The 26107-nt window shown below is 40.0% G+C and overlaps 1 protein-coding gene across 15 annotated transcripts in view; it reads left to right on the top strand.

Annotated features, from left to right (window-relative positions):
- Nucleotides 1-26107, top strand: part of PARD3 (par-3 family cell polarity regulator) — a 459181-nt gene that overhangs the window by 320057 nt on the left and 113017 nt on the right. For 10 of the 15 annotated variants that reach the window (XM_056335019.1, XM_056335020.1, XM_056335013.1 and 7 more), the window contains one exon: nucleotides 20442-20552. The exons of 4 other annotated variants lie outside the window; for them this stretch is intronic. In XM_056335019.1, coding sequence (XP_056190994.1) covers nucleotides 20442-20552 — 111 coding nt within the window. Of the gene's footprint in view, nucleotides 1-20441; nucleotides 20553-22423; nucleotides 22826-26107 lie in introns of those variants that run through there. One more of the 15 variants, XM_056335026.1, reaches the window with a different exon arrangement.

Raw genomic sequence — 26107 nt, 5'->3', positions numbered from 1 at the left:
TTTCTTCCTTTTCTGTGCTCTTATCTTAAAATAATCCTTCCTCATTAGGTTGTATGGGCAAGAACACCTGCAGGATATTACTATTAACTGACACTTTATTCCAATGTCAGTATTTAGCCAAGGGGCTTTTTATTGCCTATATGCAAACTAGCAGCTCATAGAGTGGTGTCTATGTGATGTATAAAAATAAGTCTCCTTGCCTTCAGTTAAAAATCTTAGGATTTGCTACTGGGATCTTCATTAAACTGTACTGAGATGGAAACTCCCATTAGAGAACCCTAGGTTACATTTATCCTTCAGCATCTAGTCATCATTTCCAAGAAATCCCTGGGTGATTCAGATAGCAGGTTAAAATCATAAATAAATCTTCTAAATACTTCCATTGTTTTAATGCTTTTATCAGACATCGTTAAGATGACTGACATAACTGTGAAAGAGAACTGTAAAATGCAGGATGCAGCCTGCGTGGCTCTGACACACACAACTCCCGTTATTTCCAGAGGACCTTTGGTGACATTGCACTGTGGGCACTCTGAAAGTTCACCCTTTTCACTGTGAAATAAATCTGTCTAAGCGTGTGTGTCTTTCTTTTTTCAAAATGACATTTCAAGGCAGAACAGAATAATTTATTTAAATTTGTCATTTGGCTGAGAAGTCTCTGTCTCTTCACAGATCAATGTAGGGCAGAAGTTAACTTAGGAAAGCACTGAACAAAAATACTGGTCTACTGGAGGAGATGCAGGCATTGCAGAGCTTTGCTTACACCTGAATGAATTTGTTTTACCTGAATAGTTGCATCATTCCTGTCTTATCCCTTCAGTAGGATTGTGTGTCATGTCCTGTGGCTGTAACCACACACCAAATGAGAGGCTGCCCAGTTCCTCCTTCTCCATTGCTGTTCATTTAGGGGGTGCCTGGATGGCCACTACCAGCCGAGCAAATAGCTTTTGGGAAGCTGATAAAAAGTTCTGCTAGTTGTTTTTTTTTGTTTGTTTGTTTCACTACACTAAGAAGTCTTGAGTAGATATATGTTTTGACATCAGAAGTTTATAAAAATTTGTATGCTTCTTCAAGTGCAATCTAAAATATATTTAGTCATTTCTAAGACTGGTTTTGTGTATTTTTAAGTAGAGAGTTTACTTCTTGATAAAATCAACCTGACATAAAAAAATCAGTTGATAAATAAGTCATTGTAGTGCTGCCTTAAGAAAGAGACTTTACAGTTTCAAACAGTGCACCTGTAATTAGTGCTGGAAGGGATACATTAATTTGATGGGCTTCTATGTCGTGCGATTCTTTGACATTCCTCTCCTGAAAGAGGAAAATTGTATATGCTGTCGACTTTTCCCCTCCTCTTGCTCCTGTCATATATAGGGTATTTTCATTTATGAAAGTGGATTCCCTCAGGATGTAAGATAGGGAGATGTGAGATCGTTCTTATTGTAGTTTTTGGATAATGATGATGTGACACCTCTGCTGTAGTCTTGCTTATGACTTACAGTCCCTGTAGTTCATTTACACTTATTCCCAGTGTACAGGCTTGGATATAGTTTCTAGATGGATGACTGGACTGGTGAAGTAACAGGTCATAGGCAACTGAAGTGGTAGCTCCAGATCTTTCTCCAGCTTCCTAAAGCCATATACAGTTTTCCTCTATGGTCATCCCTGAACCATGGTTCTATAAGGTGGTGGCATCACTGTGATTATGTCACTTGTTTGGGGAATTAATTTTGTTTGCAAGAAAGTAGACAACCATGCTCTTACTGGGGAGTTTGTATGGGAAGACTCTCACTGGTGAGTTTTGTGATAGAAACAATGTCCATTAAGTGATCAGTCTCAGGAATGGACATGTCTGAGGAATAACATCTTTAGAAGAAACTGAACTACCAACATCTTGAGAATAAGGAAGGAAAAAAAGCAGCTCAGGGTTTCCAAAGGGAGAAAGGGGAGTAGTAGGGAGCCCAAGCTACCTAGTGATATCTTGCTGGAAATATCAGAGGGACAGTCACTCAGCACCTGGTAACAAAAACCTGCTGAAACAAGAAGACCTTGTTATGGTTGGGTAAAAACAGATTTGCAAATACAAATGGTATGTTTGAGTTTGTGGGGAAATGCTGAGGAGAACAAAAGATGAGAGGTATGCACATTGTATCTTAACTTTGAGTGTAAGCAAGAAAATACCTGCATTGGTTTTGGAGGTTGTTTATGAAACAGATGTAATGTAATTTGAATCAACTGTGGATAAGTATGTTATGTGAAATTAATACATTTTCTGTTGTAGGAATTAATACCTCAGTCCCACATAAAAATAATTTTTCTATGGAGAACATAAGCACTGTGTAATGAAGTCCATGGAACAAGGCAGTATGCTTAAAATTAATCATGCACATAGGTGGTTTTAGTACTGGAAGGTGCTTATTTCAAGATCTGGCTTCCAGTGTTCACGGAGATGTAAAGCCATAATGTATGGTAACTGAACTTTAATGGCTTTCTTAACTATTGTGGCTTACAGGTGGTTAAATCAATGCACTGGTAGCCAATGCAAATGTAATATTCCCAGATTAGCATTAAAATCTAATCCTAATTAGATTTAATTACATTTAAAATTATTACTGGGATCCTTGCTGTGCTGTACCTTCCAGTTCTGTGAGAGGAAATAGATAATTTAGTTTGCAGCCTTCTTTAGCTGAAATCAGATATACTGCTGTCTTTTTCTTTTTTTTTTTCTGCCCACACACAGCTGCTTCCAAGGTGCACTAGACATGTCCAGATTCATAAACATATTATTTGTAGCTTTGAATTACACATTTCAACCACATTAGCCATCTGAGACCTCTGACTGGGCATTTGGGAGAATAACCTACATGGATTACTGTTCCTTGTTACATGACTTCCTTGTATTTCCTATTCTGGCTTTCATTTAAGTTTTCTCATCATAATGTCTGTGAGGAGATGAAAAGCAAATCACAAGGGTTATAACATTGATTTAGTAATTACCTTCTTTCTCTTTCATTTAATAACAACCTTCAGACTTTTAAGCAGGCACATGACAAAAAGGTATCTGAGTTGTGTAAAATACTGTTGAATTATACCCTAATGAACAGGACTGGCAAATACCTCAAACTCAATAAAATAAAATCTGTGGTCTGATTTTCATCATTCAATCGCTTAAGAAGCAGCAATAATGGCATTTTCCTTGGAAGCATGACTAATATGGCTTTGTATTGGTGAATGACACTTACTGATGTATAGGCTTAATAGAAAACATGGGAATGAACTCCAAAAGTTAGAATATTTTTTTTCTTTAGTGCTCTGCTCACAGCACAAAACACCATAAATCTTGATCCTTAGAACACAGAGGAGGAGGTTATTGCTTAAACACCTGCCGGCTATATAATTTCTAACTTGGAAGCTCATTGCTCGCACACTGAATTGCACCTGGGTTTGCTAATGCTCATCTGAGAACGTCGCCGACAGCTTGCAGTGCTTGTACTGAGACTTCCATGAGAAATGCTGAGCTGGGTCGTTGCTCAGGTAAATGGAATCTGGGGCCATTTGTGCTCTGGCTTTTGCCTGCTGCCACTACGAGCCAGATGGTGCCACTATCATTAAGTCCACATCTGCTTTCCCTCTTCTGCCACCAGCTAGAAAATGTGTGACCCGCTACAATCCTGGGTGCAGGGTCTCAGCATGATGCCTTTTCAAGCTTCAGAGGAGGAGCACAGTCCTCATCTTGGCTACAAGTTGGATGCTGTTGATGGCACCTTCTCTTCTGTGCTGCTCTGGGCTACTTTGTCCTGATCCACTTTCAGAGTTCTCAATGGCCACTGGGACACACAGAATCAGAAAAGCCTTTCAAATGAAATCAGCCATGCAGCAAATTGTCATCTTTGATGCAGACAATTACCCAGGGCTCTTATAAATGTATTTCAAAGCATATTCATATTCTTCGCTTCCTTCTTTCCAATTAAAAGTAAATAAGGGACTGAAAGAGATAAGCTTGATTGAAAATAGCTTTTCTTTTTTGGAAAGGCAAGCCATGCTCTTTCTTTCCTCTCCGTCCTTTTTCGCCCTCCTGTTTGCTGCTGCTTGGTGGAATTGGTTCCTTTGAGGAAATGCGTGTCCCATTGCCTGCAGCCCCAAACACACCAGCTTTTGACTAAGATGACATTAGGGCAGGGGGCAGTGGAATGGCAAATTCGTGTTTCTAAACCAAACAACTTCACATAATCTGTCAGGGATTTAAGGAATGCAGCTTCATTAAGTGGTTAGTAAACTCTGTGACTTCTAAACAAAACACAGAAAGCAGTGGTATGCGATTGTGCGAAGGAGATTTGAAGTGAGAGATTAACATAATCGTATGTGGCTTTCTAGTTTGTCATTCTGACAGAAAGCAGGGCTTTGCTCTATGTATTCTTAACACTGGATTTTCCCAGAGTAAGTCTTGAACTTGTAAATCTGATGGGGGTATATTGTATGGTGGTGGGGGTTTTTTTGTTTGGAGTTCTTCTTTTTTTTCTCCCCATAATTTCAATAGAATCGGGATTTTCGTTTCTAACATCCAGAAATAAGTGTCAGGTTGACTTGTTACTAGAGATGAGTTCATAGTGGCTGCTAACATATTCTTCCAGTATTCTTCCTTTGCTTGTCAGCGAGTTTAAATAGAGAACCTTTGACACCTACAGCACCGTCTCTGCCTGCAAAGCAAGCGAGGGAGGCAGGCGGCATGACAGCTGAGCCCTCCGCCATCCTACCCGGCATTCTGTGGCAGTTCTCTTCCAGGCCTGCTGGATGAATATAGAACACAAGTGTCAAGGATGACACCTACTTTATAATCTCTACAAAGCAAGCCTTTTCAGAGAAGAATTTGTTGACAGTTCAGAGATTCAAAGTCAATTTCAGTTTTAGCTCGTATAGAAATAGGATTTTTTCCTCCACCTGATGTCATGGTTGAAGACTAACTAGTCAGTGTGCTAGTTCATAACAAAGTATGGTAAATAAATACTGTCTTGAGATGTGAAGGATCTGTTAGATGAAAAGCTCTGTTAATGAAGTTTATTTCATTATCTGTTGGAAATGTTCTTTGGAGATTTAATTTGCTGCTGATGGCACCTGTACATTGGTATACATTACTGATTCTGTAGATTATGTTTTTAAAGCAGCTGCCTTTGAAAATCCTTTTTAAAAGCAGAAATAGGAACATTTTCTTAGATGAAAATTAATGCAACTTAATATATTTTTATAGCTGAAGATGACTTAGACTATTAAGTCGTAGTTACTTGAGGTACTTAAGTTGGCAGCTGCAGGACAGCTGATTTGCCTTTTCTAAAAGGCAAAGCTCCAACTTATTACTGCATTTCACTTCCCAGGAACAATGATCTGTATTCGTGGTACATTGGCAGACTGATGCCTCCTGTTAGGTTTTCCATGTGTCCTACTGTTGTGCAGAGAAATAGCCATTAAGGACAGAATTATAAAACACTTCAGTGAAAATGGAAAAATGGGTGTAAGCCAGTATGATTTCCAGAACAGAATATACCGGAATAGAAATAGCCTGTGAGCCCCTGCGTTTCCCTGAGTGTATGTAGTAAGAAGACAGTGGGTATAAGGCATTCAGAGGGCTTATTTAGGCTTGTAAGTTGTTATATCAGGGAAATATATGAGGAACAAAAGTTTTGTAGAAGGAATAAGAGAGAAGGAAATACTAGAAACATAATGCCAATGGAGTATGCAAGTAGTATTTACCCCACTTTGAATATGTTGATGACTTCTGGAGGGGAAAAAAAAATTAGGAGGGACTGAAGACATACTGAAAATACTACACTTTTAGAGTGATTCAGGCAGGAAAGAATCTCTGGTTTGACTCCTGCTCACAGCAGTCCAGCTTCAGCATTTCATCAGCTGATTGTCAGGCCCAGTTGAATTTCAGACATCTCCAAGGATGGAGTCTCAGCAGCCTGTTGCAGTGCTTAACCACTCTCCTGGTGAAAAAGTATTTGTCCTCCATAAAAGGAGATAGGAACAAGGTTGAATAATCGCTGGTACAAAAAATCTGAATCAATCAACATGTACTTGTCCTTCTCATTAAGCAAAAACATGTGGATATACAACAAGTTTGTCATCCAAAAAGTTTAAAGGATTTTTGTCATACGTGATTACCCTCAAGGACTTACTACCCCCACAGTTCCTTGACACCAAGAATATAGGAAATAACGCAGCTAAGCATGCATTTGTGACTGTGAGCCACCTGTTGCATACTGTTAAGGAAGAAGTTATCTGTAACCAGGTTATTTTTACTGTGCTTCCAAGCATCTTACTCTAGCTTGTCTTAGACTGGCAAGTCTTAGGATAGCAAGCTTGATTGGCTGATATGTTACCTAATAGTATCATATTGGTATGATCCACTGAGCTAGAAAAGGTGATTATTTTCTGTGGAACTGAGGAAGAAACTGTCTACAGAAATCTTCCTTTCTACTATTTCATGCTATACCAGAAAATGTTACCTGTGTTTTAAATAAAAATGTTAAATCTGTGGTGTTTTAATGCTGATACATTTCATTTTCATCTCAAAGTACAGATATCCTCAAGTAAATCCTCAGGCATTTTTAGTTCAGTGAGTTGCAAAAGAAGGAAGTTTGTATTACTTTTGGTGGGGGAGAAAGTATTTTTAATTCCTTCCATGTTCAGTAGATTCTCTAGAGTTTTTTCAAGAATATAAGAATACAGTCACACAGAGCTGTATGATACCTGGTAAGTCCCTGTACCCCAATACTTCATCTCTGATAATGGTCAGTAGTATCTCCCAAGGGTGGGGTATCAGAACAGGGTGACCCTAGAGCAGTTCTTCCCAGGTCTGTCTGCCAGGCTTTCAGTGATCTGCAGCTCAAGGATTTCCTGAGACAGTGCCATTGCACTCAAGTGCAAAATATGGGGTGTGTGGGGGTGTGTGTGTGTGTGTATTCCATTCTGGGCAATTTGTCCTGTTAGTGTCAGGTTGGGGTATACTTACCTAATTCCAAAGCACTAACAAAATCTGAAGTATATAATTTAGAGAAATGTCTTTTAGAGATTGTGTAGAATGACTCTTGTATCAAGGAACTGCTTTTACATTATAACTGCGAAGACCTGATTGCAATGCACTGTGGTAGAGCTGATTCATTATGTCAGTATTTTATGGCACCCAGGTAAGCATGTTTGCAAAGCAGCAGTAAACCTTTTTGATGTGCAATAACGTTTCAGTAGTTAATGTAGTGTTCCACTGCATATTAACTTTTACTGCTTCTGTGCAAACTTACAATAAGCAGGAGTGCAAGAAAAGGCTGTAGATGTTTGTAAAATAGATCCTGCTGGAATGCATTCACTTCAACTAGTTTTACAGCGCATGTTTGGGCTAGCTGATGATGCGATTAACAGCAAATTTTTAGATGTTTGCTTCTGCAGAAGATAAATTCATAGTTTCTACAAATTTCTATGTAACATTCTACAAATGTTAACACTTTTTTTCAGGAGTTTTTTGATGTCAGTCCTGTGGCTTCTAGTCCTAAAAAGAAAAAGAACGTAGTATGGTTTCACGGACTACTTGGTGATCTTAACTATTGTCAAAAAATATAATAGCCTATTATTCATATGGCTATTTTAAAGGGTTTGTGTTAGATGTTGAAAGTATGTTGGTAATGCTGTATAGGTAGAAAAATTCTCTGTTAGAAATAACTACTTCAGTAGATATATTAACGTCATAGACCTGGCTTTGTCAGTGGAATCTGCAGTTAGTCCTTACGTTGTTTGTGCTTGCAATACAGAAATCTGGACTTTGGCAAGTTACTTAAACTTTCAAGAGGAACTATTTCCTTATCTTAAAAATGGGATAGTACCTTATTCATGCTAGTGTCTCTATGGGCTTTGATGTCCTGTGGTGCTTCCCATGTTGTAGAAATACAAAATATTTGTATGCTAAAAACATATGCTATCTATAGTTTCCAAATGCTGCTGTTGAGTTTAGTTTGAAGGTGGATGGGTAGTGGATGCATGACTGAAAGTGTTGTAGAATTCTTTTTTTCTGCTATGCTGTTATAGGTGGCACTTAGTAAGAAAATGTCTAATCAGAAGCAAAGTTTATGGATTATCTCTAAAAGTTCTGAAAAAAAGACTTAACAACAAAAATGCATCTAGAATCTTAGCTGCATCAGCATTTTTGAGTACCATAATAATGAAAGTAGTATATTTTTATACTGATTTCAAGTGCTTCTAGCATATTCAACACCAGGTGTGCCAACAGTATTTAGAATGCAAGCTGAATTGCTATTACACATTTTAACAGCAACATACCACAAATAAATCTCAAATATTTCACAAAGTTATTACAGATGCTATCTTTGTCTTTAAGCCATAGTGCTAAAATCCTGAAATTCAGAGCACAACATGCTGCCACAAGCAGGAGTTTCAGATGTAGTGTTACAGTTGAAGTATTTCTTTTCTCTGATGTTGCTGAGCAGGTAATGATACCAACAGTATCATCGTCTGTAACTATTAGGAGACCTGATATCACCTGTGGAGCTCCAAATACTTTGCTAATTCTGTTTGTCCTTTATAACTGCAAAAGGAAGAAAACTGCTTGTGTAAGATAAATAAAATGTGAAGACTTAATATCATTTTCCTCATTCTTTTAAGAATTATTTTAGATTTATTTTAAATCTTTAGAAACAATAATAAAAAATATCTTATTTTATTTAGAAGAAATATTAAGGTGGCAGTGATAATTACTGTATACTGTATGTAGGACTGAGCAAGGGCAGACCTGATCTCGTTTGGAGATGAACATCTCAGGAGCCAGGTATCTTTGAAGTCAAGATTGGGTTTATTTTAAACACCATCTATCTGGGTTTCTAAATAAGTAAATATAGGCCCAGTCGCTCACTTCTTATAGTGCCTGAATGTATACAAATCAGAACAAAAATGTCAGTGAGTATGGGGCTGGTCTAGGTCTGAGGTCTTCTGTGCTAGGAGCTTACTTGTATGGTGGCTGGAGCAACAACAGCAAAAAACCCACCAGCCCACGTCTCTTGCCTGTAATTAGTCACGTTGTACACCTTTTCTATCTGAAATAAATCTCCACTGCTGACTTAGCCCTGAAATAATCAGCAGCATAAATCACAATTGATATAGTTATTTCAACTGCAGTTACCATGAAGACAGCTCAGCCTCTGAGTACTGGCAGCTATAGGATGCCGGGCATCTCCAGGGCTCCAGGCAGCTCTGGGCAAGCCCCCGCGCCAGCTGCTGTGGGGACTCGCTGCCAGACTGACTTCCCAGCAATGATCCACCGGAGCCTTGTTGCATCCACTCCAGAGACAGTTTGTTCCGGTGGTGCTGCGGCAGTGCAAAGTCTCACTCTTCATTTTCCACCCAGAAGATACTGCCTATGTAAACTAACTTTTTAGAGCCGCAGGGCAGAGTATCAGCTGATAGAATAGACAGAGGTTTGTGAAGCCAGCAGTGACATGTTAATGTAAGCTGACCAGAGCCTTGGCTCAGGCTAAGTCCTGTGCCTTAGCCCTGTGTTTATAGCAAACTTTCAAAATAATGTACCGGTTCTTTTTTGCTCTCTGGTTTTTATGAGAAGTTAAATTCAGGGGCATTCAGTGTAGTCGGAGTTGTTCTCTACAGCACTTTGTAAAAATATCCTGTTGGCATTATTTATTTGTTTTTCTAATCAAAGTTTATATTTTTATCCCCAAGGAGACTTAGGTGGCACTGTCGAACCCAGAATGGGAAGGAGACCCTAAACTGTAACCGACAGCCACCCGCACTTGGGTGCTGCAGCTCAGTGAGGGCAACTGGTGTTGGGTGTCGTAGGCATCCTCTGAGAAGAGGATGGTAGCTGCATGCTTGTCCGGGTTTTAAGGCTATTTTGTTTAGACTTGCCCCACAGAACCTACACTGTTGTCTGTTTTCCTCTGCTGGAAATTGTCTGTGCCTTCCGTACCTCCTGTAAGTGTGAATATGTGCGTGAGGCTAACGATATAGAGACATCACCTATTGCTTAATTTACCCTACAGAGGTTATTTTCTAGGAGATGTGTATCAACAAAGATTTTCAGTAATTGACAGAAAAAGTGCTGACTGACATTAACATTTCTAGGTAATGAGATCTGTAGGGAAGTTTTAATCTTTGGAAGGTTCTGGATGAAGTGGCAGTAGTTTGATTAACTTTCTGTGTATTTATATTAACCTTTGCTGATTTTATATAGTGTAATTGCAATGCTGCAAGACTAAGTTGTTGGAGTAATGTTACTGCAATTTCCTGGTCTAACTAGTCAGTGTATTACATTTGTGTCCTTGTTTCTCTGCCTGTTGCATGTGCTTAGTGAGCATCTTCAGTAATTTTCTCACTGTAGTTCCCGTTTACAAAAGGCAGGCCATGCTCATGTGTATGCAAGCAAGTATTTCAGTTATAAAATGGAGTTATGAGGGCTTTTTGTATTACTGAGGGTTTTTTTATCTTTTCTGCCAGAAAAGTGTTGAAGCAAATTTCCCTTGCAACTTTTCTTTTTCTTTTTCTTTTTTTTTTTTTTTTTTCCCCCACCATCTCTTGAGTGCCAGTAAAATGGGTGGGTTTTTATGTTTCATTAGCATTTCTTACAAGGTCTGCCTTTAGACCAGTACCCATTTTCTAAATTGTACTTCTGTAGGGTTGGGAAAAATCATGGTAACCAGATGTAGTATTTGTCTCTGGCCTGGCAAAGTGTTAGATTTAACAAAAGAAGCTAATAGAAATGTTCAAATTGACCCTTCTCATCATTTGGACTTCTTGGAGCTCAATCAATCGCTCATTATTATCAGAGTTATTCACGCAGAGGCAGAAGTGCTAGTATTTCTCATAATCAGCCCTTGAGCCAGATGTAATTTACAATTTTGAAGCATTGTATTTTGAAACAATAATGCATTAAAATGAACGAAGCAGGAATTAGAAGTATAGTTGTGGAGGGAACATGTTGAAGAGTAGCCATGGTTTAAGCGCTCTCTCTAAGCGCTCTGGGTGGACACCAGTAATTAGAAGCCTACAATGTGGTGGTATTAATACCTGAATGGGTTCACAATTTTTAAACTAATCTGTGGAGTGTGACAAATGCAACAACAGAAGCGTGTCCATCTAGCTGCGTGGTTGTCAGTTGGCAGGTGGGTGGCGAGAGCTGGGGTGAGGCTTTGTGACCTGCTTAGTATGGTGTGAGCAAGAGATGGGCGGCTGGGCTTGGCACCCAGTGCACTTGGAAAGAGCGTTGTACCTGGACTCAGAAAAATTGCTTATGTTAGAGAAGAATAACTTCATTGTACTTTAGATAGTTGGGCATCTGTTAATTGTAGGCTGCTCTTGATGCTTAGAATGTGGGGTGGGGATTTTTTATCCCTATGTATGGTTTTATGTATTGCAAAGTAGACAGTTGTATGTGTGCATTTATGTCTGTGAAAGATGAGTTGACATATCGGAGGGCTTCACTTAGACGTTTTCAGGAGCCTGCTCTTTACTTTGTAAGTGAGACTTTTTTGCAATTTGTATTTACAGGTTTTTCAGTACTGTTTAACATCTTACTGCCCAGTACTGAATTGCCTAACAGGGCACTGCAGTCTTGATGGGCAAATTCTCTCTGAGAGAGGGGACAGGAGCATTTGTAAGTACATTAAATTACAGTAATGAAAGGATATGTTGCCCATTAGGACTATATTATCTATTAAAAGACTGAATTATCTTGGCTGTGTCACATGTATGAACTACTTTCTTCAATGACAAATAGCACACAGCGTATCAAATTTAATCTTAAAGCAAGTAACTCTGTGGTCAATAACCGCTCTGTTTTTTGAATGCGTATACAACATTAAAGAGTTTTTGCCACGCAAGCAAACTTTAAAATGTTTAGGCTGTTATGAAACATCCATTAAAATGTCATGTACTGCTTCTGTGGTTGCTCCCATCATTGATGATTGCTAACACAATTGTATCTAAGCATAAGCTTTCTTTTTTATTCCTAATTCCTTCAGGGATGCCGCAATCCACAGTTTAACAGGTTTTGGCTGACCACCATGAAAATGAGTTATTTATGGTCACTTTTAGTACATTGTGGTATTGCTTACTGAGTTTGATTCGGCCATGCAACAGAAGAATCTCTTGTCTACTTGCTGACTTGCTGCTGTCTTTCCAATATTATCATTTTAAAATTTTCCCCACTTCCTTTGACCTTCTCAGCCTTTTTTTCAAACTGCAGTTGTTGGGATTAGTTGTTAGGTTTTTTCTTATTTCTTGAGAGTTATTTATCTATTTGAGCTGTCAATGGTTCCAACTAGCTTTAGGCAATCATGAGTAGTAATGCAAGAAGATTATCTTCTGTTTAGAAATTTGCAAACAGATGGTCTCTCCATAAAAGAAATCTGTTTTTAAAAGTTCCACCATTTTATGCTGGAAGTAAATATTACAAATGCTGAAGTTGTGAAAAGAGAGCGACTTGGTGTGAATAATATTCTGCCTGTTGTGTCATGCCTTTCAGGAAATGTTATCAAAACTGTTTATGAAAATAATTGAATGAAACCTCATGACATGTCTCTTGGTTTGGCATCATACTCATTTTCTGTGAAGTCGGGATACTGACTCGCAAAGACAGGCAGATTAAGCTTCAGTGGCTGGAAACGGTTACTGATCCCATATGTTGTTTCCACTCCTCTCCAGGAAGTTGTTGTGGGAATCACCAGTGATGTTGCACATGAAGGGTTACAAGTTATGTGCCGTCCTGGCTGTTGGTTTTGAGTAGCCTTAATTTGGTGAGATGAACTAGAATCCACACCTGAACAGTGCTGAAAAAAATGGTTTTTAATGTTTGGAAAGTGAGGCAGAGGCTGTTAGGAGGAAATGTGTGAATTATAACATAGACCTTCACGTGCTGTACAGTACTCATTCATGCACCAAGTGGCAACTTCAGAGAGGGATGATAATTTGGAGTGATAAAAATTTCGGTTCTCCTGCTTTAAATGTCTGTGTTCATGGTTGAACACATGAGTTTCTTTATTGCTTGAAGGCAAAATTCCTTGCTCTGAAGAGGTACAGGTGTACATTTTCAGAGATATTCTTCATTTTCATGAGTGGACTATGTCCTTTTGTAACGCACCTTTCTTGGTTTGGGACAGTAGAATTGTCCAGGAACCCTTCTGGCAGGGGTCTTCTGCTGAATGTTGCACCAGAAGGATTGTGGCTTTATCAGTTTTAACACAGGCAAAGAAACCCATGGAAAATGAAAAGTTATGAATGTCCATTTTAACTATACCCACAGGCTCCTACATGAAGGCGCCTTGCTCCTGCTGCCTGTACGTCAGTGCTTCTGTATCATCTCAGGACAGCACTGCTGCTGAGTCACTCCAGCAGTCATTCCACTCCCTCCTAACAAGTAAAATTTGATCTACTAATTCAATTAGATGTGATAATTGGCTATTTCTAGAAATGCATTGCAAATATGTAGATGTTTGCACTTAGAAGCATATTTTTAAAAATAGCACTTGCACAATTTCGCTTGGAAATGAAGGCTTGTCAGCCCTCAAGTCATCACTAACCAGGGTGATTTTTGTTTGTGCGCTGTGTTGAATCCTTGTTTATGCTTATTACATTCTTTTTTTAGCAACAGAATGGTTTTGTATGTCACAATAATCTTTTGCAATATAAATCTTATGATTTTGCTGAGACAGCAGGGTGAAAAAGATTGCAGAAATCATTGCAAAAATCCTTTGAGTAGTGTTGGGGCGTGTGTGTGTGTGTGAATACTGTTCGCTGCTATGGGGAAAAGACCATGAAGGCCTTGAAGACAGAAAGCACTGATAGAACAGCTCAAGACTCTTACCATTTGTTAATTTTTAATGATGGTATTTTTTCTATTAAGGAACATAATGCTACTAAACTTCTGTCTCAATCAATTTTTGAGTTTTTTCATTAATCAACTAATGTATGTTTCTCCTATAGCTCTTTATTCTAATGAAATATGTGGGTGATATGGCGGATGACAATGATCTCATCAGTAACACCTCAGAGTAAAACCCATTTAGCAGATTATATGTATATTATTTTTGTCATATCAAGGATGCTGATATATGTTATTTTAAACTGAAGCTATATTTGAGAAAAGTTGTAAATGTGGAATTTCTGTTGCTACCACTCATACATCCTCCTTTCTTTAGTTGTTCTGACTATGTATTTATTTATGCAAAGTCATGTACAAGTTCTTTATGTCTACATATGTATGTTGTATGCATTTTGCGTATTTTATATAGATGGCATCACGCAGCTTAAGTTCGTTCCTTAAATATTCTGCTACCCTACCCTCTCTGTTGAGTCTCGTACTGTTTAGTTGCTCTGATGCAATGGACCAAAGCCACCGAAGGCACTTGCTAGGCAGTGCCTCTCTGTTGAGTGTGACAGGCTCTGGATTAGGCCACCTCCTGACTGGTGACAGTCATTCAGGCAAGTAAGCTTGAAAGTAAGCCAGCTAGGGCCTGACGGAGAGGTTTGGGTATGCATTTTAGTTTGATTAGATTATGCAGACTTCATGGGATTTCCTATCTGAGGGTCAAGCTTCGGGCATGTGGGTCTGTGTTCTCGTCTTTTTATTAATAATAATGTGACAAACTAGTATCGCAGGGTCTGAGGATGGTCCTTTCTTCTGATGTGACTTGGCTGTTATACTCCAGAGTTCATACTTTTAAAAATTGGTCCTCTTACATTTTTTTAATTTCTTCACTTACTGTGATTGCTGTTGTTGGCTGAATTTGAGGATTAAGTCTGTGGATCTGTGAATATGACTTTGAGCATTTACACTTATCTTGAAACTTTCTCTAACCCTTAATGTGAAAGGAGAATTGAGAAGCTATAAATTAAGTAGAACCCTGGAGTATCTGGGCAATTAGAGTGAACAAGATTTCAGCTGTTCTCTTTCATCAGTTTCTCACACTCTGGGATAGACAGGGTATTTTTAATTTACAAACTGTATTTCAATTGGTCATAGAAGTTTTTTCTTGAAGCTTTTGATTATGCAGTTACAAAATAAAATTAAACTACTTTTTAGCTATACTTTTTATACAGGGTTTAGATGAGAGAGTTACTGAATAAACGAGCTGCTACGTGAGGTACTGTTCCTGTATTTATAACAAAGAGATTATTCTATAGCTGTATGTGTCATCAAGTAAGTATTAGGCTATGTCTATGAAAGAATACATTTATGAACAGAACAGTATTTTTTTCTTATTGTTTGGGGTTTGGAGGAAAATGTCCACTTTCCTTTTGCTCTATATTTTCCACCGTGAGTAATATTCTGTGGTCTGGTTCTAAGAATTCGGGCTGGGGGAAGTGGTGGCCACAGGTCAGTGTTGTGCTGCTATGGCTGCAGGTGCTCCACAGTGTCTGGTGTAGCTCAACCTTTAGCATCACAACATTTTTTGTCATGAATATGTTAACTTTGTGAGGCGGTAGCGTACGTAATTTTGCTGCACATCATGCAGTAGCTTGTGTCTGTGTGTCGGTAGCGTGTGCACTGATTTAGGTAGGGCTTTTATAGCTCACAGTCAGGTTGTTGGCACTTAACTTAGCAAATGACAGGATCTTGGAATTAGGCTTCTGGGACTGTCTGAACATCATTGTCACAGATGCTCCTTTTCTGCACTGTTTTGTTTTTTAATTCCAACCATAGTTCTTACCTTTGTTTTTAAAGGCTGCCCTCCTTTTCAATAAAGCAAGGAGCATTGCTATGCACGGATCCTGAGCAGTGAAGTTCTCATGTCTGCTTCGGAAGGAAAGTTGTCATTTAATTTGTATTTGCAAGAACTGCAACAAGTATCCCAGCAGCTAGCCTCACAGCAATGAGAATGAGACCATCACAGGTTCAGACAAGTGCCTGAAAATCTCCAGGTGCTTCAGGCACTCACTAACCCAGCTGCGTGCAGCGGGGAACAGCTCCTGCATCTGTGAAGTGAGCAGCAAGGGCTGGGATCAAATCACTTGGCAGTATCCTCAAGGCCATGTCCTTGCAAAAAATCTAGTTTCTGTGACACAGGACAAATGGATGATGATTGCTGTTTTACAAGGGATATATCGTTAACAATTTCTCTTCAGGAGTTTCCAGCCTTAGGCTGTTATCATTGAGTGAGCAGGCGCTTCAGTGGGGGACGTTATTATGAGGGTGTGCCAGCCCATTCAATATATGCATTTTGGGAGAAACAGTATGGGAAGCACTAAGGTTCCAAAGTTGCCATGGGTCATGTATGGGGGACATATCCTAATTCCATCTTCCCTTCCTTTTGAGGACCTGAGCAGTAAAGGAGTAAGCTTCACAGTGATGCAGATGGTGATGGGCTGCAGGGAAGGTGTCACACACATGAACTGACGTTCAAAGGGCAAGTCAGGGACTACACCACTTGCACATTTAAGAAGGTGAAACTTCTACAAAGATAAGCCAGATCTTTTCACTGGACCGATGCATTTAAATTGGGGTGTTTTAAATACTGAGTTTTTAAATTCTGGGGACCTGACCCACGCTTCACTGCTTTCGACTCACACAAGGGCCACAGGACACCAGCAGGGCAGGGCTTTACTGCTGGCTGTAAAGGGGCTGTGGGATGTGCATTTGGTGTTTTGAAAGGATATTGCATAGACTGCTTGAATTTCAGTGATCTGACTACTCTTTATTTTTATTTCTAAGCATCCTGTTTTACTTAATATTCATGAATCAGAGCAGGAAACATCGATTTGAGGAAATTAGAAAGACTGGTGATTTGGAATAGCTGGACACCAGTGTAGTCACCACAGTACAGTACAGTACAGGGAGTGTTAACAGCTGGCTTTAATAGTGTGCCTTAGTACTGCTGGACATTGCTCTTCTGTAGTTAAACTTGGCTTGAATATCAATGTTAAATAATTTATAAATGTCTGTTACAAATTTGGTGGAGAGGATGCTGATTTGGGCTGTGGGTTTCAATAAGACTATAAATTGTACTTCATGGAGCAAATGCATTTAATAGAAATAAATAGCAAACACTTATGTTAGCAAGAGTAATCTTACCAAAACCTTCGAATGATGTTTGGAGTGGGGAGTGTTGACTGCTTCTACAGAAATAAAAGGGGTGTGTGTACATATCCATGCCCATCACAGTTCTTGTAAACACCTTTCTTAGGTGCTTGGTGGAGCCTGGAAAATATTTTTCCTTTGTTGGTGTGTTACATCTACTATTGTAAGCTGAAGCTGAACAGAGATGCTGTTAGACTTGTGATCTCAGTGGAAAAGAGAAATCTTGAACTTCCAAATATTTTTTCACAGAGGTCTTGCTAAAATATGCAGACTTGTTCAGAGCCAGACTCATTTAGGGCACTGTGTTTCCAAACTGCTGTGTGGCTCCGTGACTTCTTGAGTATCACAGAGATGCTATCTATGCAGGTGATGGTGTTAAAAGCGTGAAGACACAATCAGGGAGGGGGGAGGATGGCATTGATTTTTCTGGGTTCGAGTGTAGGGACAGTGCAGTTAATGTTGCTGAACTTGTTACAGGCAGTGGTGATTATGGCAGATATATCACTTCTGCGGGTGACAAAGTCCAGAGAAGGCACCTTTGCAAGACCACCGTGGTTCATACTCTGCCAGGCTGTCCACTGCTGGGATGACCACAGAGCTTGTCAAAGATGGGCACTGGGAAGTCTCCAGTCAGAGAGGGAGCAATATGGCCACCCTTTGAAATGCCTGGGAAAGGACCAGAGATGTCTTCTGGAGGCTTTATCAGGATGGTCCCCGAGGGCAGAAGGAATGATCATTGCCAGATGATCAGAAGAAAACCCTGTAAGAGAAGAAGGGTTGTTGCCACAGCTTGCTCATGAATCAAAGCAAATTGAACCCTCCTGCTGTTCCAAGTGCTGCCTGTGCGGTAAACCTGCCTCTGCCTCTCTTGAAACGCAGCATAAGCGTGGTGTGTTCTGGACTTGGGCGGCTGGATCTGGAAACTCGAACCATTGATTTTTGCTAGGTTTGCATTATGTGTTGTTTACGTTAGAAATACTTTCCTCACAATCATGCAGCCTGACCAGACATTTACTAGATTGCTTACAAGGATTATTAGAAATTTCCTGTGTACTTTATTTTTTAATAAGGTATTGATTTTGATATATTTCTGTTCATACTTGCAATTAATTGATTTATGGTGGCAGAAATTCTGTTTTGCTGCCAAAATCTAATGGGTACTAACTAATTCAATTTTGTCTATTTTTTCCTTTTTTTTTTTTTTAAGCACTACTTCTTTTTCAAAAATAAACTGGCTACTCTGGAATATGGTCCCTTTGCTTTGCCTGACATTTTGAATGGGTCAAGGAAGGACAGGAGACAGAAGCAAATGCAGGCATCCCACGGATGCTGTGCTACAGTACCACATATGTTGTGTGTCTCCTCACAGCTCTGCGTGTTCCGTCAGTCAGACCCCTGCCACCCCCAGCACTCTCTGTCTATCAGGGTAAAATGGCTCAGTTCCACCGTTTTTCTGCCAGAACTCCTCTCTTGGCTAGAGGATTTAGGGATATTTTAAATTAACCATTTTTTTTTTTTTTTTTTTGGTGTCTGGTGGGTGACATCCAGACCTTGATTTGAATCTCTTCTGTCATATATGTAAATGTTTTGTATAATGGATTTGACTACTCTCTAATAAAGAGGTGGATGTTTTAAAAGATACATGCTGGTGTTTCTAGTCACTGAATTTAAGTATGTCAGTTTTGCATGTAAGATATTATAAAATTAGAGACTTTATTTTTATGTCCTATTTTGTGTTTCTTAACCCTGTCATGTCCTCTGCCTTTCCCTTTTCAGATGGTTATTAGTGAACAGTTTTAGTTTTCAGATGCCTGAATTACTTTGGAAAGAAGCAATCTGGGAACTGTGGAGAACAGCTATGCACTTTAAAGATTGTGTATATGCTCCTGATCTGTATTTCTGTGTTGTTGTGTTTTTAAACAGCTGCCCTAAGAGCCATAAACATGGTTACGCAGTATAATAACATCTCTTGACTGAGTGGCCAGAAATTAATCATTCTGCAGGGTCGGTATGTGGTACGTCTTCAGCCCACACAGTGGCTTTGTACTAGAATCAACAGGAACAGAAGAGAAAACATTATAAAAGTCTTATGGAATCTAAATATCTACAATTGTTTACATACGTGGGTCAAAAGAAAGTTTTAAGAACTCTGTTTTATTTCACTGTTTGTGAGCATTCGGGGTGTCCTGTCCACACCATAGCTTGTGTTTGCACGTTTCAGTGCTTTCGTTTCACTTTTGATGTGAACCTGAGTGTAAAGTGCACAAGTGTCAGTTTGCTCTCATCTAGCATTTGATTAAAAAAAAGTAAAATTCTTGCTGCTTTTGGTATGATAGATGTTTAATAGGTATGTATTATGATAAGTTACCGTTTAATAGATACGTGTTATCCCTTCTGCCTTATATAGAAAATTGTCATCTAAACTTTAGACGTATTTAAGTGTTTGTTTAGTTTATACAAAAGCAATTCCTTTCAGAGTAGGTCTGAAATTTCTAAGAAATACACGCAATTGTGTCCTAATAATAACTGAGTGTCTCAGATGCCAAAGTGTGCTCTCCCTGAAAGTCTAAAAGAAAACAGTGGAATGTACAAATATGGAGAAAACCTAAAGTACTTGAAATGTAGCTGGTAGAGGGGAAGAGGAGCCATAAAGAGGGCAAACACTGGGTTGGCAGTGTCCTGCTCTGGCTAGGACAGCCCAAGCTGTTCCATCCCTCCACTCACCCTCTTTGCACTGGAACACCCCCTGGGGGAAAAGTCATGAGTAATAAAGTTTAAAAAAACTTTGGTGCTGAAAAAGAAGAAATTTACATTTTTGGATGGGATCCAGTGGTGAAACTGCTCTTGTGGGGTGGGTGTGGAGGGTGGTACTGCGCTCTGGGCAGTTCTCAGACACACAGCACTGTGTCTCTTGCAGCTCATACATGAAAGCTTTAATTTAATGTAAACTTGATTTGCGTTCTTTGGCAGTGATAGTGTTGAGTAATTTCTAAAATGTTGTTTGACTGTGTATTTCAGAATAGCGGCCCCAAAATCCTGGCAGAAAAAAGGAGTGTAGTCCTGGTTTTTTGTTTTGTTTTGTTTTGTTCTGTTCTTTAGTGAGGAATTCTATACACTTTTAAGTGGAGTGAAATACAAATAAAATTTAAAAAAACTTGCAAAAAAAAAGCCACACAAACCACACACCAAAGCAAAAGCAGCCTGAAAATATTACAAATTGAGGTTCTGAGGTCTTTGCACTTTCTCTTCCTGGTTTCCAAGCAGCCCTTCTTAGAGGACTCTTTGTCTTAGGAAAAGGAAAATACAGTTTTGTTCATTTCACAAGTTAGATTCTTTTTTTGTGTGTTATTAACAGGTTTGGCAAACATCGCAAAGATGACAAGAGTGAAAAAACTGGTAAAATAAAAGTGCAGGAAGCTCTTACTTCAGAAGAGGAGAGAATACGAATGAAGCAAGAACAGGAGAGGTAGACTTCAGTATTTGCTTAAACCTTGATAGAGAGAGTTTGTTTTTTTACATCTTATCACTCAAGTTCAATTTTCACTGATTAAATTTCCCAAATGTTGATATGTTTATATACTTTAAATAACAAAACAAAGATGGATTTATTTTGGACATTAGTATCAACAGCTTTTTTGGCTGCATTAAGTATCTTTTATAGACCCAGAGCTCCTTTCCTTGAGGAGACTAAAGTAATAAAATGAAATGTTTTCTCTATATATTCTATAACTGATTTTATTGACATTTTCAGGAAAGAAATATTTATATAGAATGAAGTATGTTTTGTATTTTTCTTCAAAGTCTTGCATATCTAGTTTTTTTCATTTATATACTTAGAAAAAAACCTAAAAATTATGCTTACCAGTATATTTGTCACTGGAGTTCAGCCTATTTATGTGTCATGCAGTCTGTTTATGGAATGATATGTATATTAAACTGCTAATTGTAAAAAAGAGTGGTGAGTACCTCTATTTTTCCATGTCAGCTTCCCTTAACATTAAAAACCTATATAATATATGTTTCATACACTCTTCTCGATACTTCCGATCTACTTTTCATCCTGTCTCTTGTAGCCCTAGATATTTGGGGCCTAGACTCTGGTATCGCTTATATCAACTTAGTCAGAATCTTGGAAAGCTTAGGTTGTAAATTAACTGATGTTTGTGGATGTGCATGGAGAGATCTCTGTGAGTAGACATCTCTGCAGTTAAGGAGACAAAACTTTAAAGGGTTACAAAGTTTGAACGCTGAATAGTAAATAGACTGAGACACATTTAGCAGTGAAAGTGAACTATGAATTGGAATGATTTATCTAAAAATTATGCTATAGCTCAGCTATAAATTGAGGATTGATGCAGGAATTTTGGAGGGAAATTTTGTTGTCCTTGTATAGGCAGTGTGGCTAGTTAGTCGTGATGGTCCCTTTAACCATCGTTCTCTCTATGCACCTTGGTCTTCTGCGGGTAAGAACTGAAGTTTATAAGCAATGGCTTCATCACTCTTAACAGCTCTCTGGAATAGCAGAGCCACAGTAACTCTTGTATAGTCTCCTCAGTTAAACTTAAAATGGTTTGCTCTCAGTTCTTTTGGGGTTGTGTTTGACGTTACAGTTCAGGCAGGCTAAGAGTATACATTTATTAGTTAATGAAGATCAGCAGTAACTTGTTAAACTGCAGAAACTTTATCATTTGTGACCATCTGTTTGGATTACATTATGGGAATTTTTTTACTCTTTAACAGATACACTACTATAAATTGATGTAAAAATTTATTCATGTCTTTCTCCACCCATTCTGACAGCAGAGGGTGGCTAGATCACAGTGCTTGATTGTTTTTATATTTGTCTGCTGATTGGTTTTTATTTTCCCTTTTTTAATAAAAATGAAGCAGGGTCATTAAATTTGTTCCTGTTTTTAAGAGTAAGGTGCTCTCATATTAAGTGGTTAAGGGCAACACTGGAACTGAAGGAAATAAGTGACTTTGGATATGAGGGTGTTTGTGCAGTCAACTTTCCTTTAGGCATGGGCAGACCAGCCACATTGTGCATAAACTCATGCCAGGGGTGCAGAGCCATTGCAGGCTGCCTCCGTCGCTCCAGCCAGCTCAGGGCAGGGGGAAGGTTAGCCACACGTGCACAGCGCTGATCCCTGGCTCAATACACTTTATTGAACCCAAGCTTGCCTAGCACGGAGGGTTTCTTAGTAACCTTAAGTCTGCAGAAAATCAGCCATATAGATGTATTCGAAGAGGAAAGGTTTGAGATTTCCAGTTAGTAACATTTTCTCTTTCTTCATTCTCTCTCTCTCTCTGTTTTCTGTGTCTCTATGTCTCTCTCAGTAAGAATGGTGAGAGTATAGACTGTCCATGTGGTGATGTGAGAGAGGTTGCAATAGTCACGCTGGGTACCAAGGTAGAATTATGAAATTATTTGTGTAGCCACCCAATGCATGGAGCAAATTCCTAATCCCTGTGCATCAAGTTATGCTAACCAATTTGAACCTTTCCTGGAATCTCACTCCTTGTGTGTCATAAAAACAATTTTATGTGTTCACTGAAACTGCAGAAAATGCATGTGCCAGAACTTCATAACAGCTTGATGTTATCATAACATGGGTCCTCCTCCTTCCGTTTCTCTTTCCCTAACTGTGTATTTGCTTTCCTTTGTGTTATGTCTATAAGAGAACACAAGTTCTTTGGGCTAGTGGCATGTACAACTAATAAAAGACAATAAAATAGCAACCAAATGTGTGAGGTGCTTCCTTATGTTTCTGAATAATTCAGATGTTGATTTGGTCCACAGAGACTAAATATTTTTGCAGTTAGATTGCAGAGTTTCCTTTTTATCCTGGAAAATAATTATATTAGATACATGCTATTAATGAAGAGTACTATTGCAAATTAACTGAAAAATCCCTCAAAATGCTTAGTAGGAGACAGAGTGAAATATTACTGTCAGTGTTGTTTCATAATGGCTGCTATTTTAACTTTGTTTTCTGTGGTTTTTTTCCTCCTTGATGTTTTTAGCAGTACAATTCACTTGCTCTATTTTACTTGGTATTTGATACTATATACCTCTATAATGATGCAATACTTTGGGGAAATAGGTTGGATTTAATGAATTTACTATGTATGAGAGACTAGGAGCAAAAATCCTTAGGGGGTCAGAGAACATGTGAATGGTCCATTAAAAAATCAATCATGGCCCCAGTTTTATGGAATTATTATGCCTTGACTTGATAATTCAAATAGTGTTGTGATTACAATAGTATTTTCTTTAAAATCTTTAAAGTAATGTTCATATTGATTATGAGGCAAATAAGCAAATTAATGTTCTTCAATTTGCCATGATTAAAATTAATATAATTGCCTTTTATCAACATAGTATTAATAATAATTTCTATTATGGTGCATACTACTTCAGCTGTGTATCTCTTAAGCTGGATATGGTACATGTTTACTGTCAATCTTAAAGTAATTATGAACAGAAAATGAAATTATCTAGGTGAAAATACAGGCAGCTTTCAATGAGGCAGAATACTGGAACAATTAAGAGTGTCATCTGAGGAGACCATCCACCAATCCTACCAAAATTGCTCTAGAATGCTTGCTGTTCGTAAATTCTCCAAATATTGGATTAACAGTTCATCCAAGGCCATAGGACGTTGCCCCCATGTCACTGTTCTTTAGTGCTGGTTTACTGCAGGCTGCTTGCATTATCCTTCCATATCTGCCAAGCACCGATCTGAAAATCCAGACGGGCTCTGGTGTGCTGTTTGAAAGGGTGCTTCTCCCCAGCAATGGCACCAATCAAAACCTTAAGGCAAAACTAAGCAATAGGTTTTCTGAACTTGGCTTTTTGTCTCCTAAGACAAGAGAGGAAGCCAAATAAGACCTGAATTCAATTAGCTCTATTCCTGTGCCCAATACAGCTGTTTTGTATATATGCTAACTTGGACCGCCTCTTTGCCGTGCTGTCATCTCATCCACCATTCGTCACTGGACAACTCAAACTGGGTACCACTGAGATGATACATTCACTTGGTTAGACTGAGAAAACAGCTCTGGGCCCTGTTGTTACCGAAGGTCTTCTATCAGTTCCAGGGGTGCCTAATGCACCTGTGGTTGGCTTATCTACCTAAGAGCAATTGATTTTACAGATTGGAGAGACATGGAATGTCTTGAGCCTTCAGAGATGCTTCAGACTAATTACAGTCTTACACAGGTTTCTGTGTAGGAGAGACTTCAAACTAGATTTTGAAACTTTTATCAGTGATCAAGAGGGTTGGTGTTACAACCTAGTTAGTTTTCACATGGATGGTCACCTTCAGCAGTGCTGCTGGATCTAAGGCTTTGGAAACCCGCAGAATTTTCCACTTAAGAAACTCTCTACATATGGTCTTTGAGGGCCTCCCAGAATAGGATTTTCTCCATAGGTAGCCAGTGTGTCCATCAATATCCTGCAACCTGAATTGCCCTGAAATGTGTTCTGACTTCTTCAAGACCCTGTAGTATAATCCCTCTCTTACAAGATGTGAAGACAGAAAACTTACTGCTTTTGTCTTCTGGTTTTTGTTGGTGGCCCTTGCTGGGAGAGACACCCCTCTAAACGGCAGGTTCTGATACCTTTGTCTCTCCCCCTCTGACCGTTGGATTTTTTCTGGGATTTCTTTTTTGTTGTTTGGGTTTTTGGGGTTCCCTCCCCCCCCTGCAGCTCTGTGATCATTCCAAAATAAATCTCCAGCGAATCAAAAACTTTTGCTTGTGTTCTGCCTTTCTTCAGCTCGGGCACGTCCAGCTTTTGACACCTGCATAGTAAGGCCATGCGTGCCGGCCCCATCTTCAGCCTTGGGCTGCCTGCCTCTTGCAAACCAAGTGCTCCTCGACCCAACCAACCTTACTGGCTGTACTCGGGTAGGAGATAACAGAGGAACGAAATAAGCCTGCCTCTTTGTGAAGTTTTCAAGAAATGCAGCTGTATCCAGCATGGTTCACTGCTAGATAATGCTTAAAAGATGGAAGTTGCAATTCTAATGTAATCTCATGATTCAGAGCGTGTGATCCCAGCTATGGGCGAGTAGAGCTTATGCTTTAATCTGCCTCTGGAGGTACTTTCTCCTCTGGAAAGAAGAGTGTACAGGATATTTTCTCTGTTTGGCTAATATGCTGACCTAAGAGCTTTACTAATGTTCTATAAATCTGGGTTACCATGAAAGCATTTTAATCTCAGTATTGTGTTCTTCCTCAACTTCCACTGAAATGGATGCAGGATCAGGTGCTTAAGCACCTGTGTTGTGAGGATGAGTCTTGAGGAGATAAGGAGAAACCGTTTGGAGGAGAATTAAAGAGTTGTGCTGGTGGAAGCGCTATGGCGGAGGCTCCAGAAGTGCTGGGAGGATGACGGAACAGTCAGATGGGAGCTTTTGGAGCCAGGGGCTTCCTCTGCTCCGCGCTGAGAGGGCAGCCGGACGATCCCGTCCCTGCTGCGCTGGTCGGGAGGAGGGCTGGCGGCCAGCGGAGCGCTGCTCTGCTCCGTGCGCACACGGGCGTAGCTGCCACCCGGAGCAGAACCCTCCTCCGCTGCCGCTTTGCCCCCTTTCCGTTTCGGGAAACGCAACCGCTTGTGCCGTTAGCTTGCGGAGGGATTTACATTTGCATAATTGCGCTGTTACCGTTGTCCCCGTCTGTGCAGACGTCGCCAGCGCCGGCACGGGTCGCGCCGGGGGAGCGGCGGGCCGGGAGGGGGAGCTGCCGGCACGGCGGTGGCGCGGCGGCCGGGGGCAGGTGGCCCGGCCGGGGACCGGTGGCCCTGCCGGGGGGGCTGCAGCCTGGGAGCCGCGGCCGGGCGTCCCACGGCCGAGCGAGGCGTCGCGCCCTGCTGCCAGCCGGGGGGCGCTGGCTGCGGCGCGGCGGTTGCGGGCGGGGGCGGTGCGGTGCGGTGGCAGTGCCCGGGAGCGGTGCGGTGGCAGTGCCCGGGGGCGGTGCGGTGGCAGTGCCCGGGGGCGGTGCGGGGCGGTGCGGTGG

The sequence above is a fragment of the Falco biarmicus genome, chromosome 4, assembly GCF_023638135.1.
Source record: "Falco biarmicus isolate bFalBia1 chromosome 4, bFalBia1.pri, whole genome shotgun sequence".
NCBI classification, from domain to species: Eukaryota; Metazoa; Chordata; class Aves; order Falconiformes; family Falconidae; genus Falco; species Falco biarmicus.
This window is presented reverse-complemented; position numbering and strand designations above follow the sequence as displayed.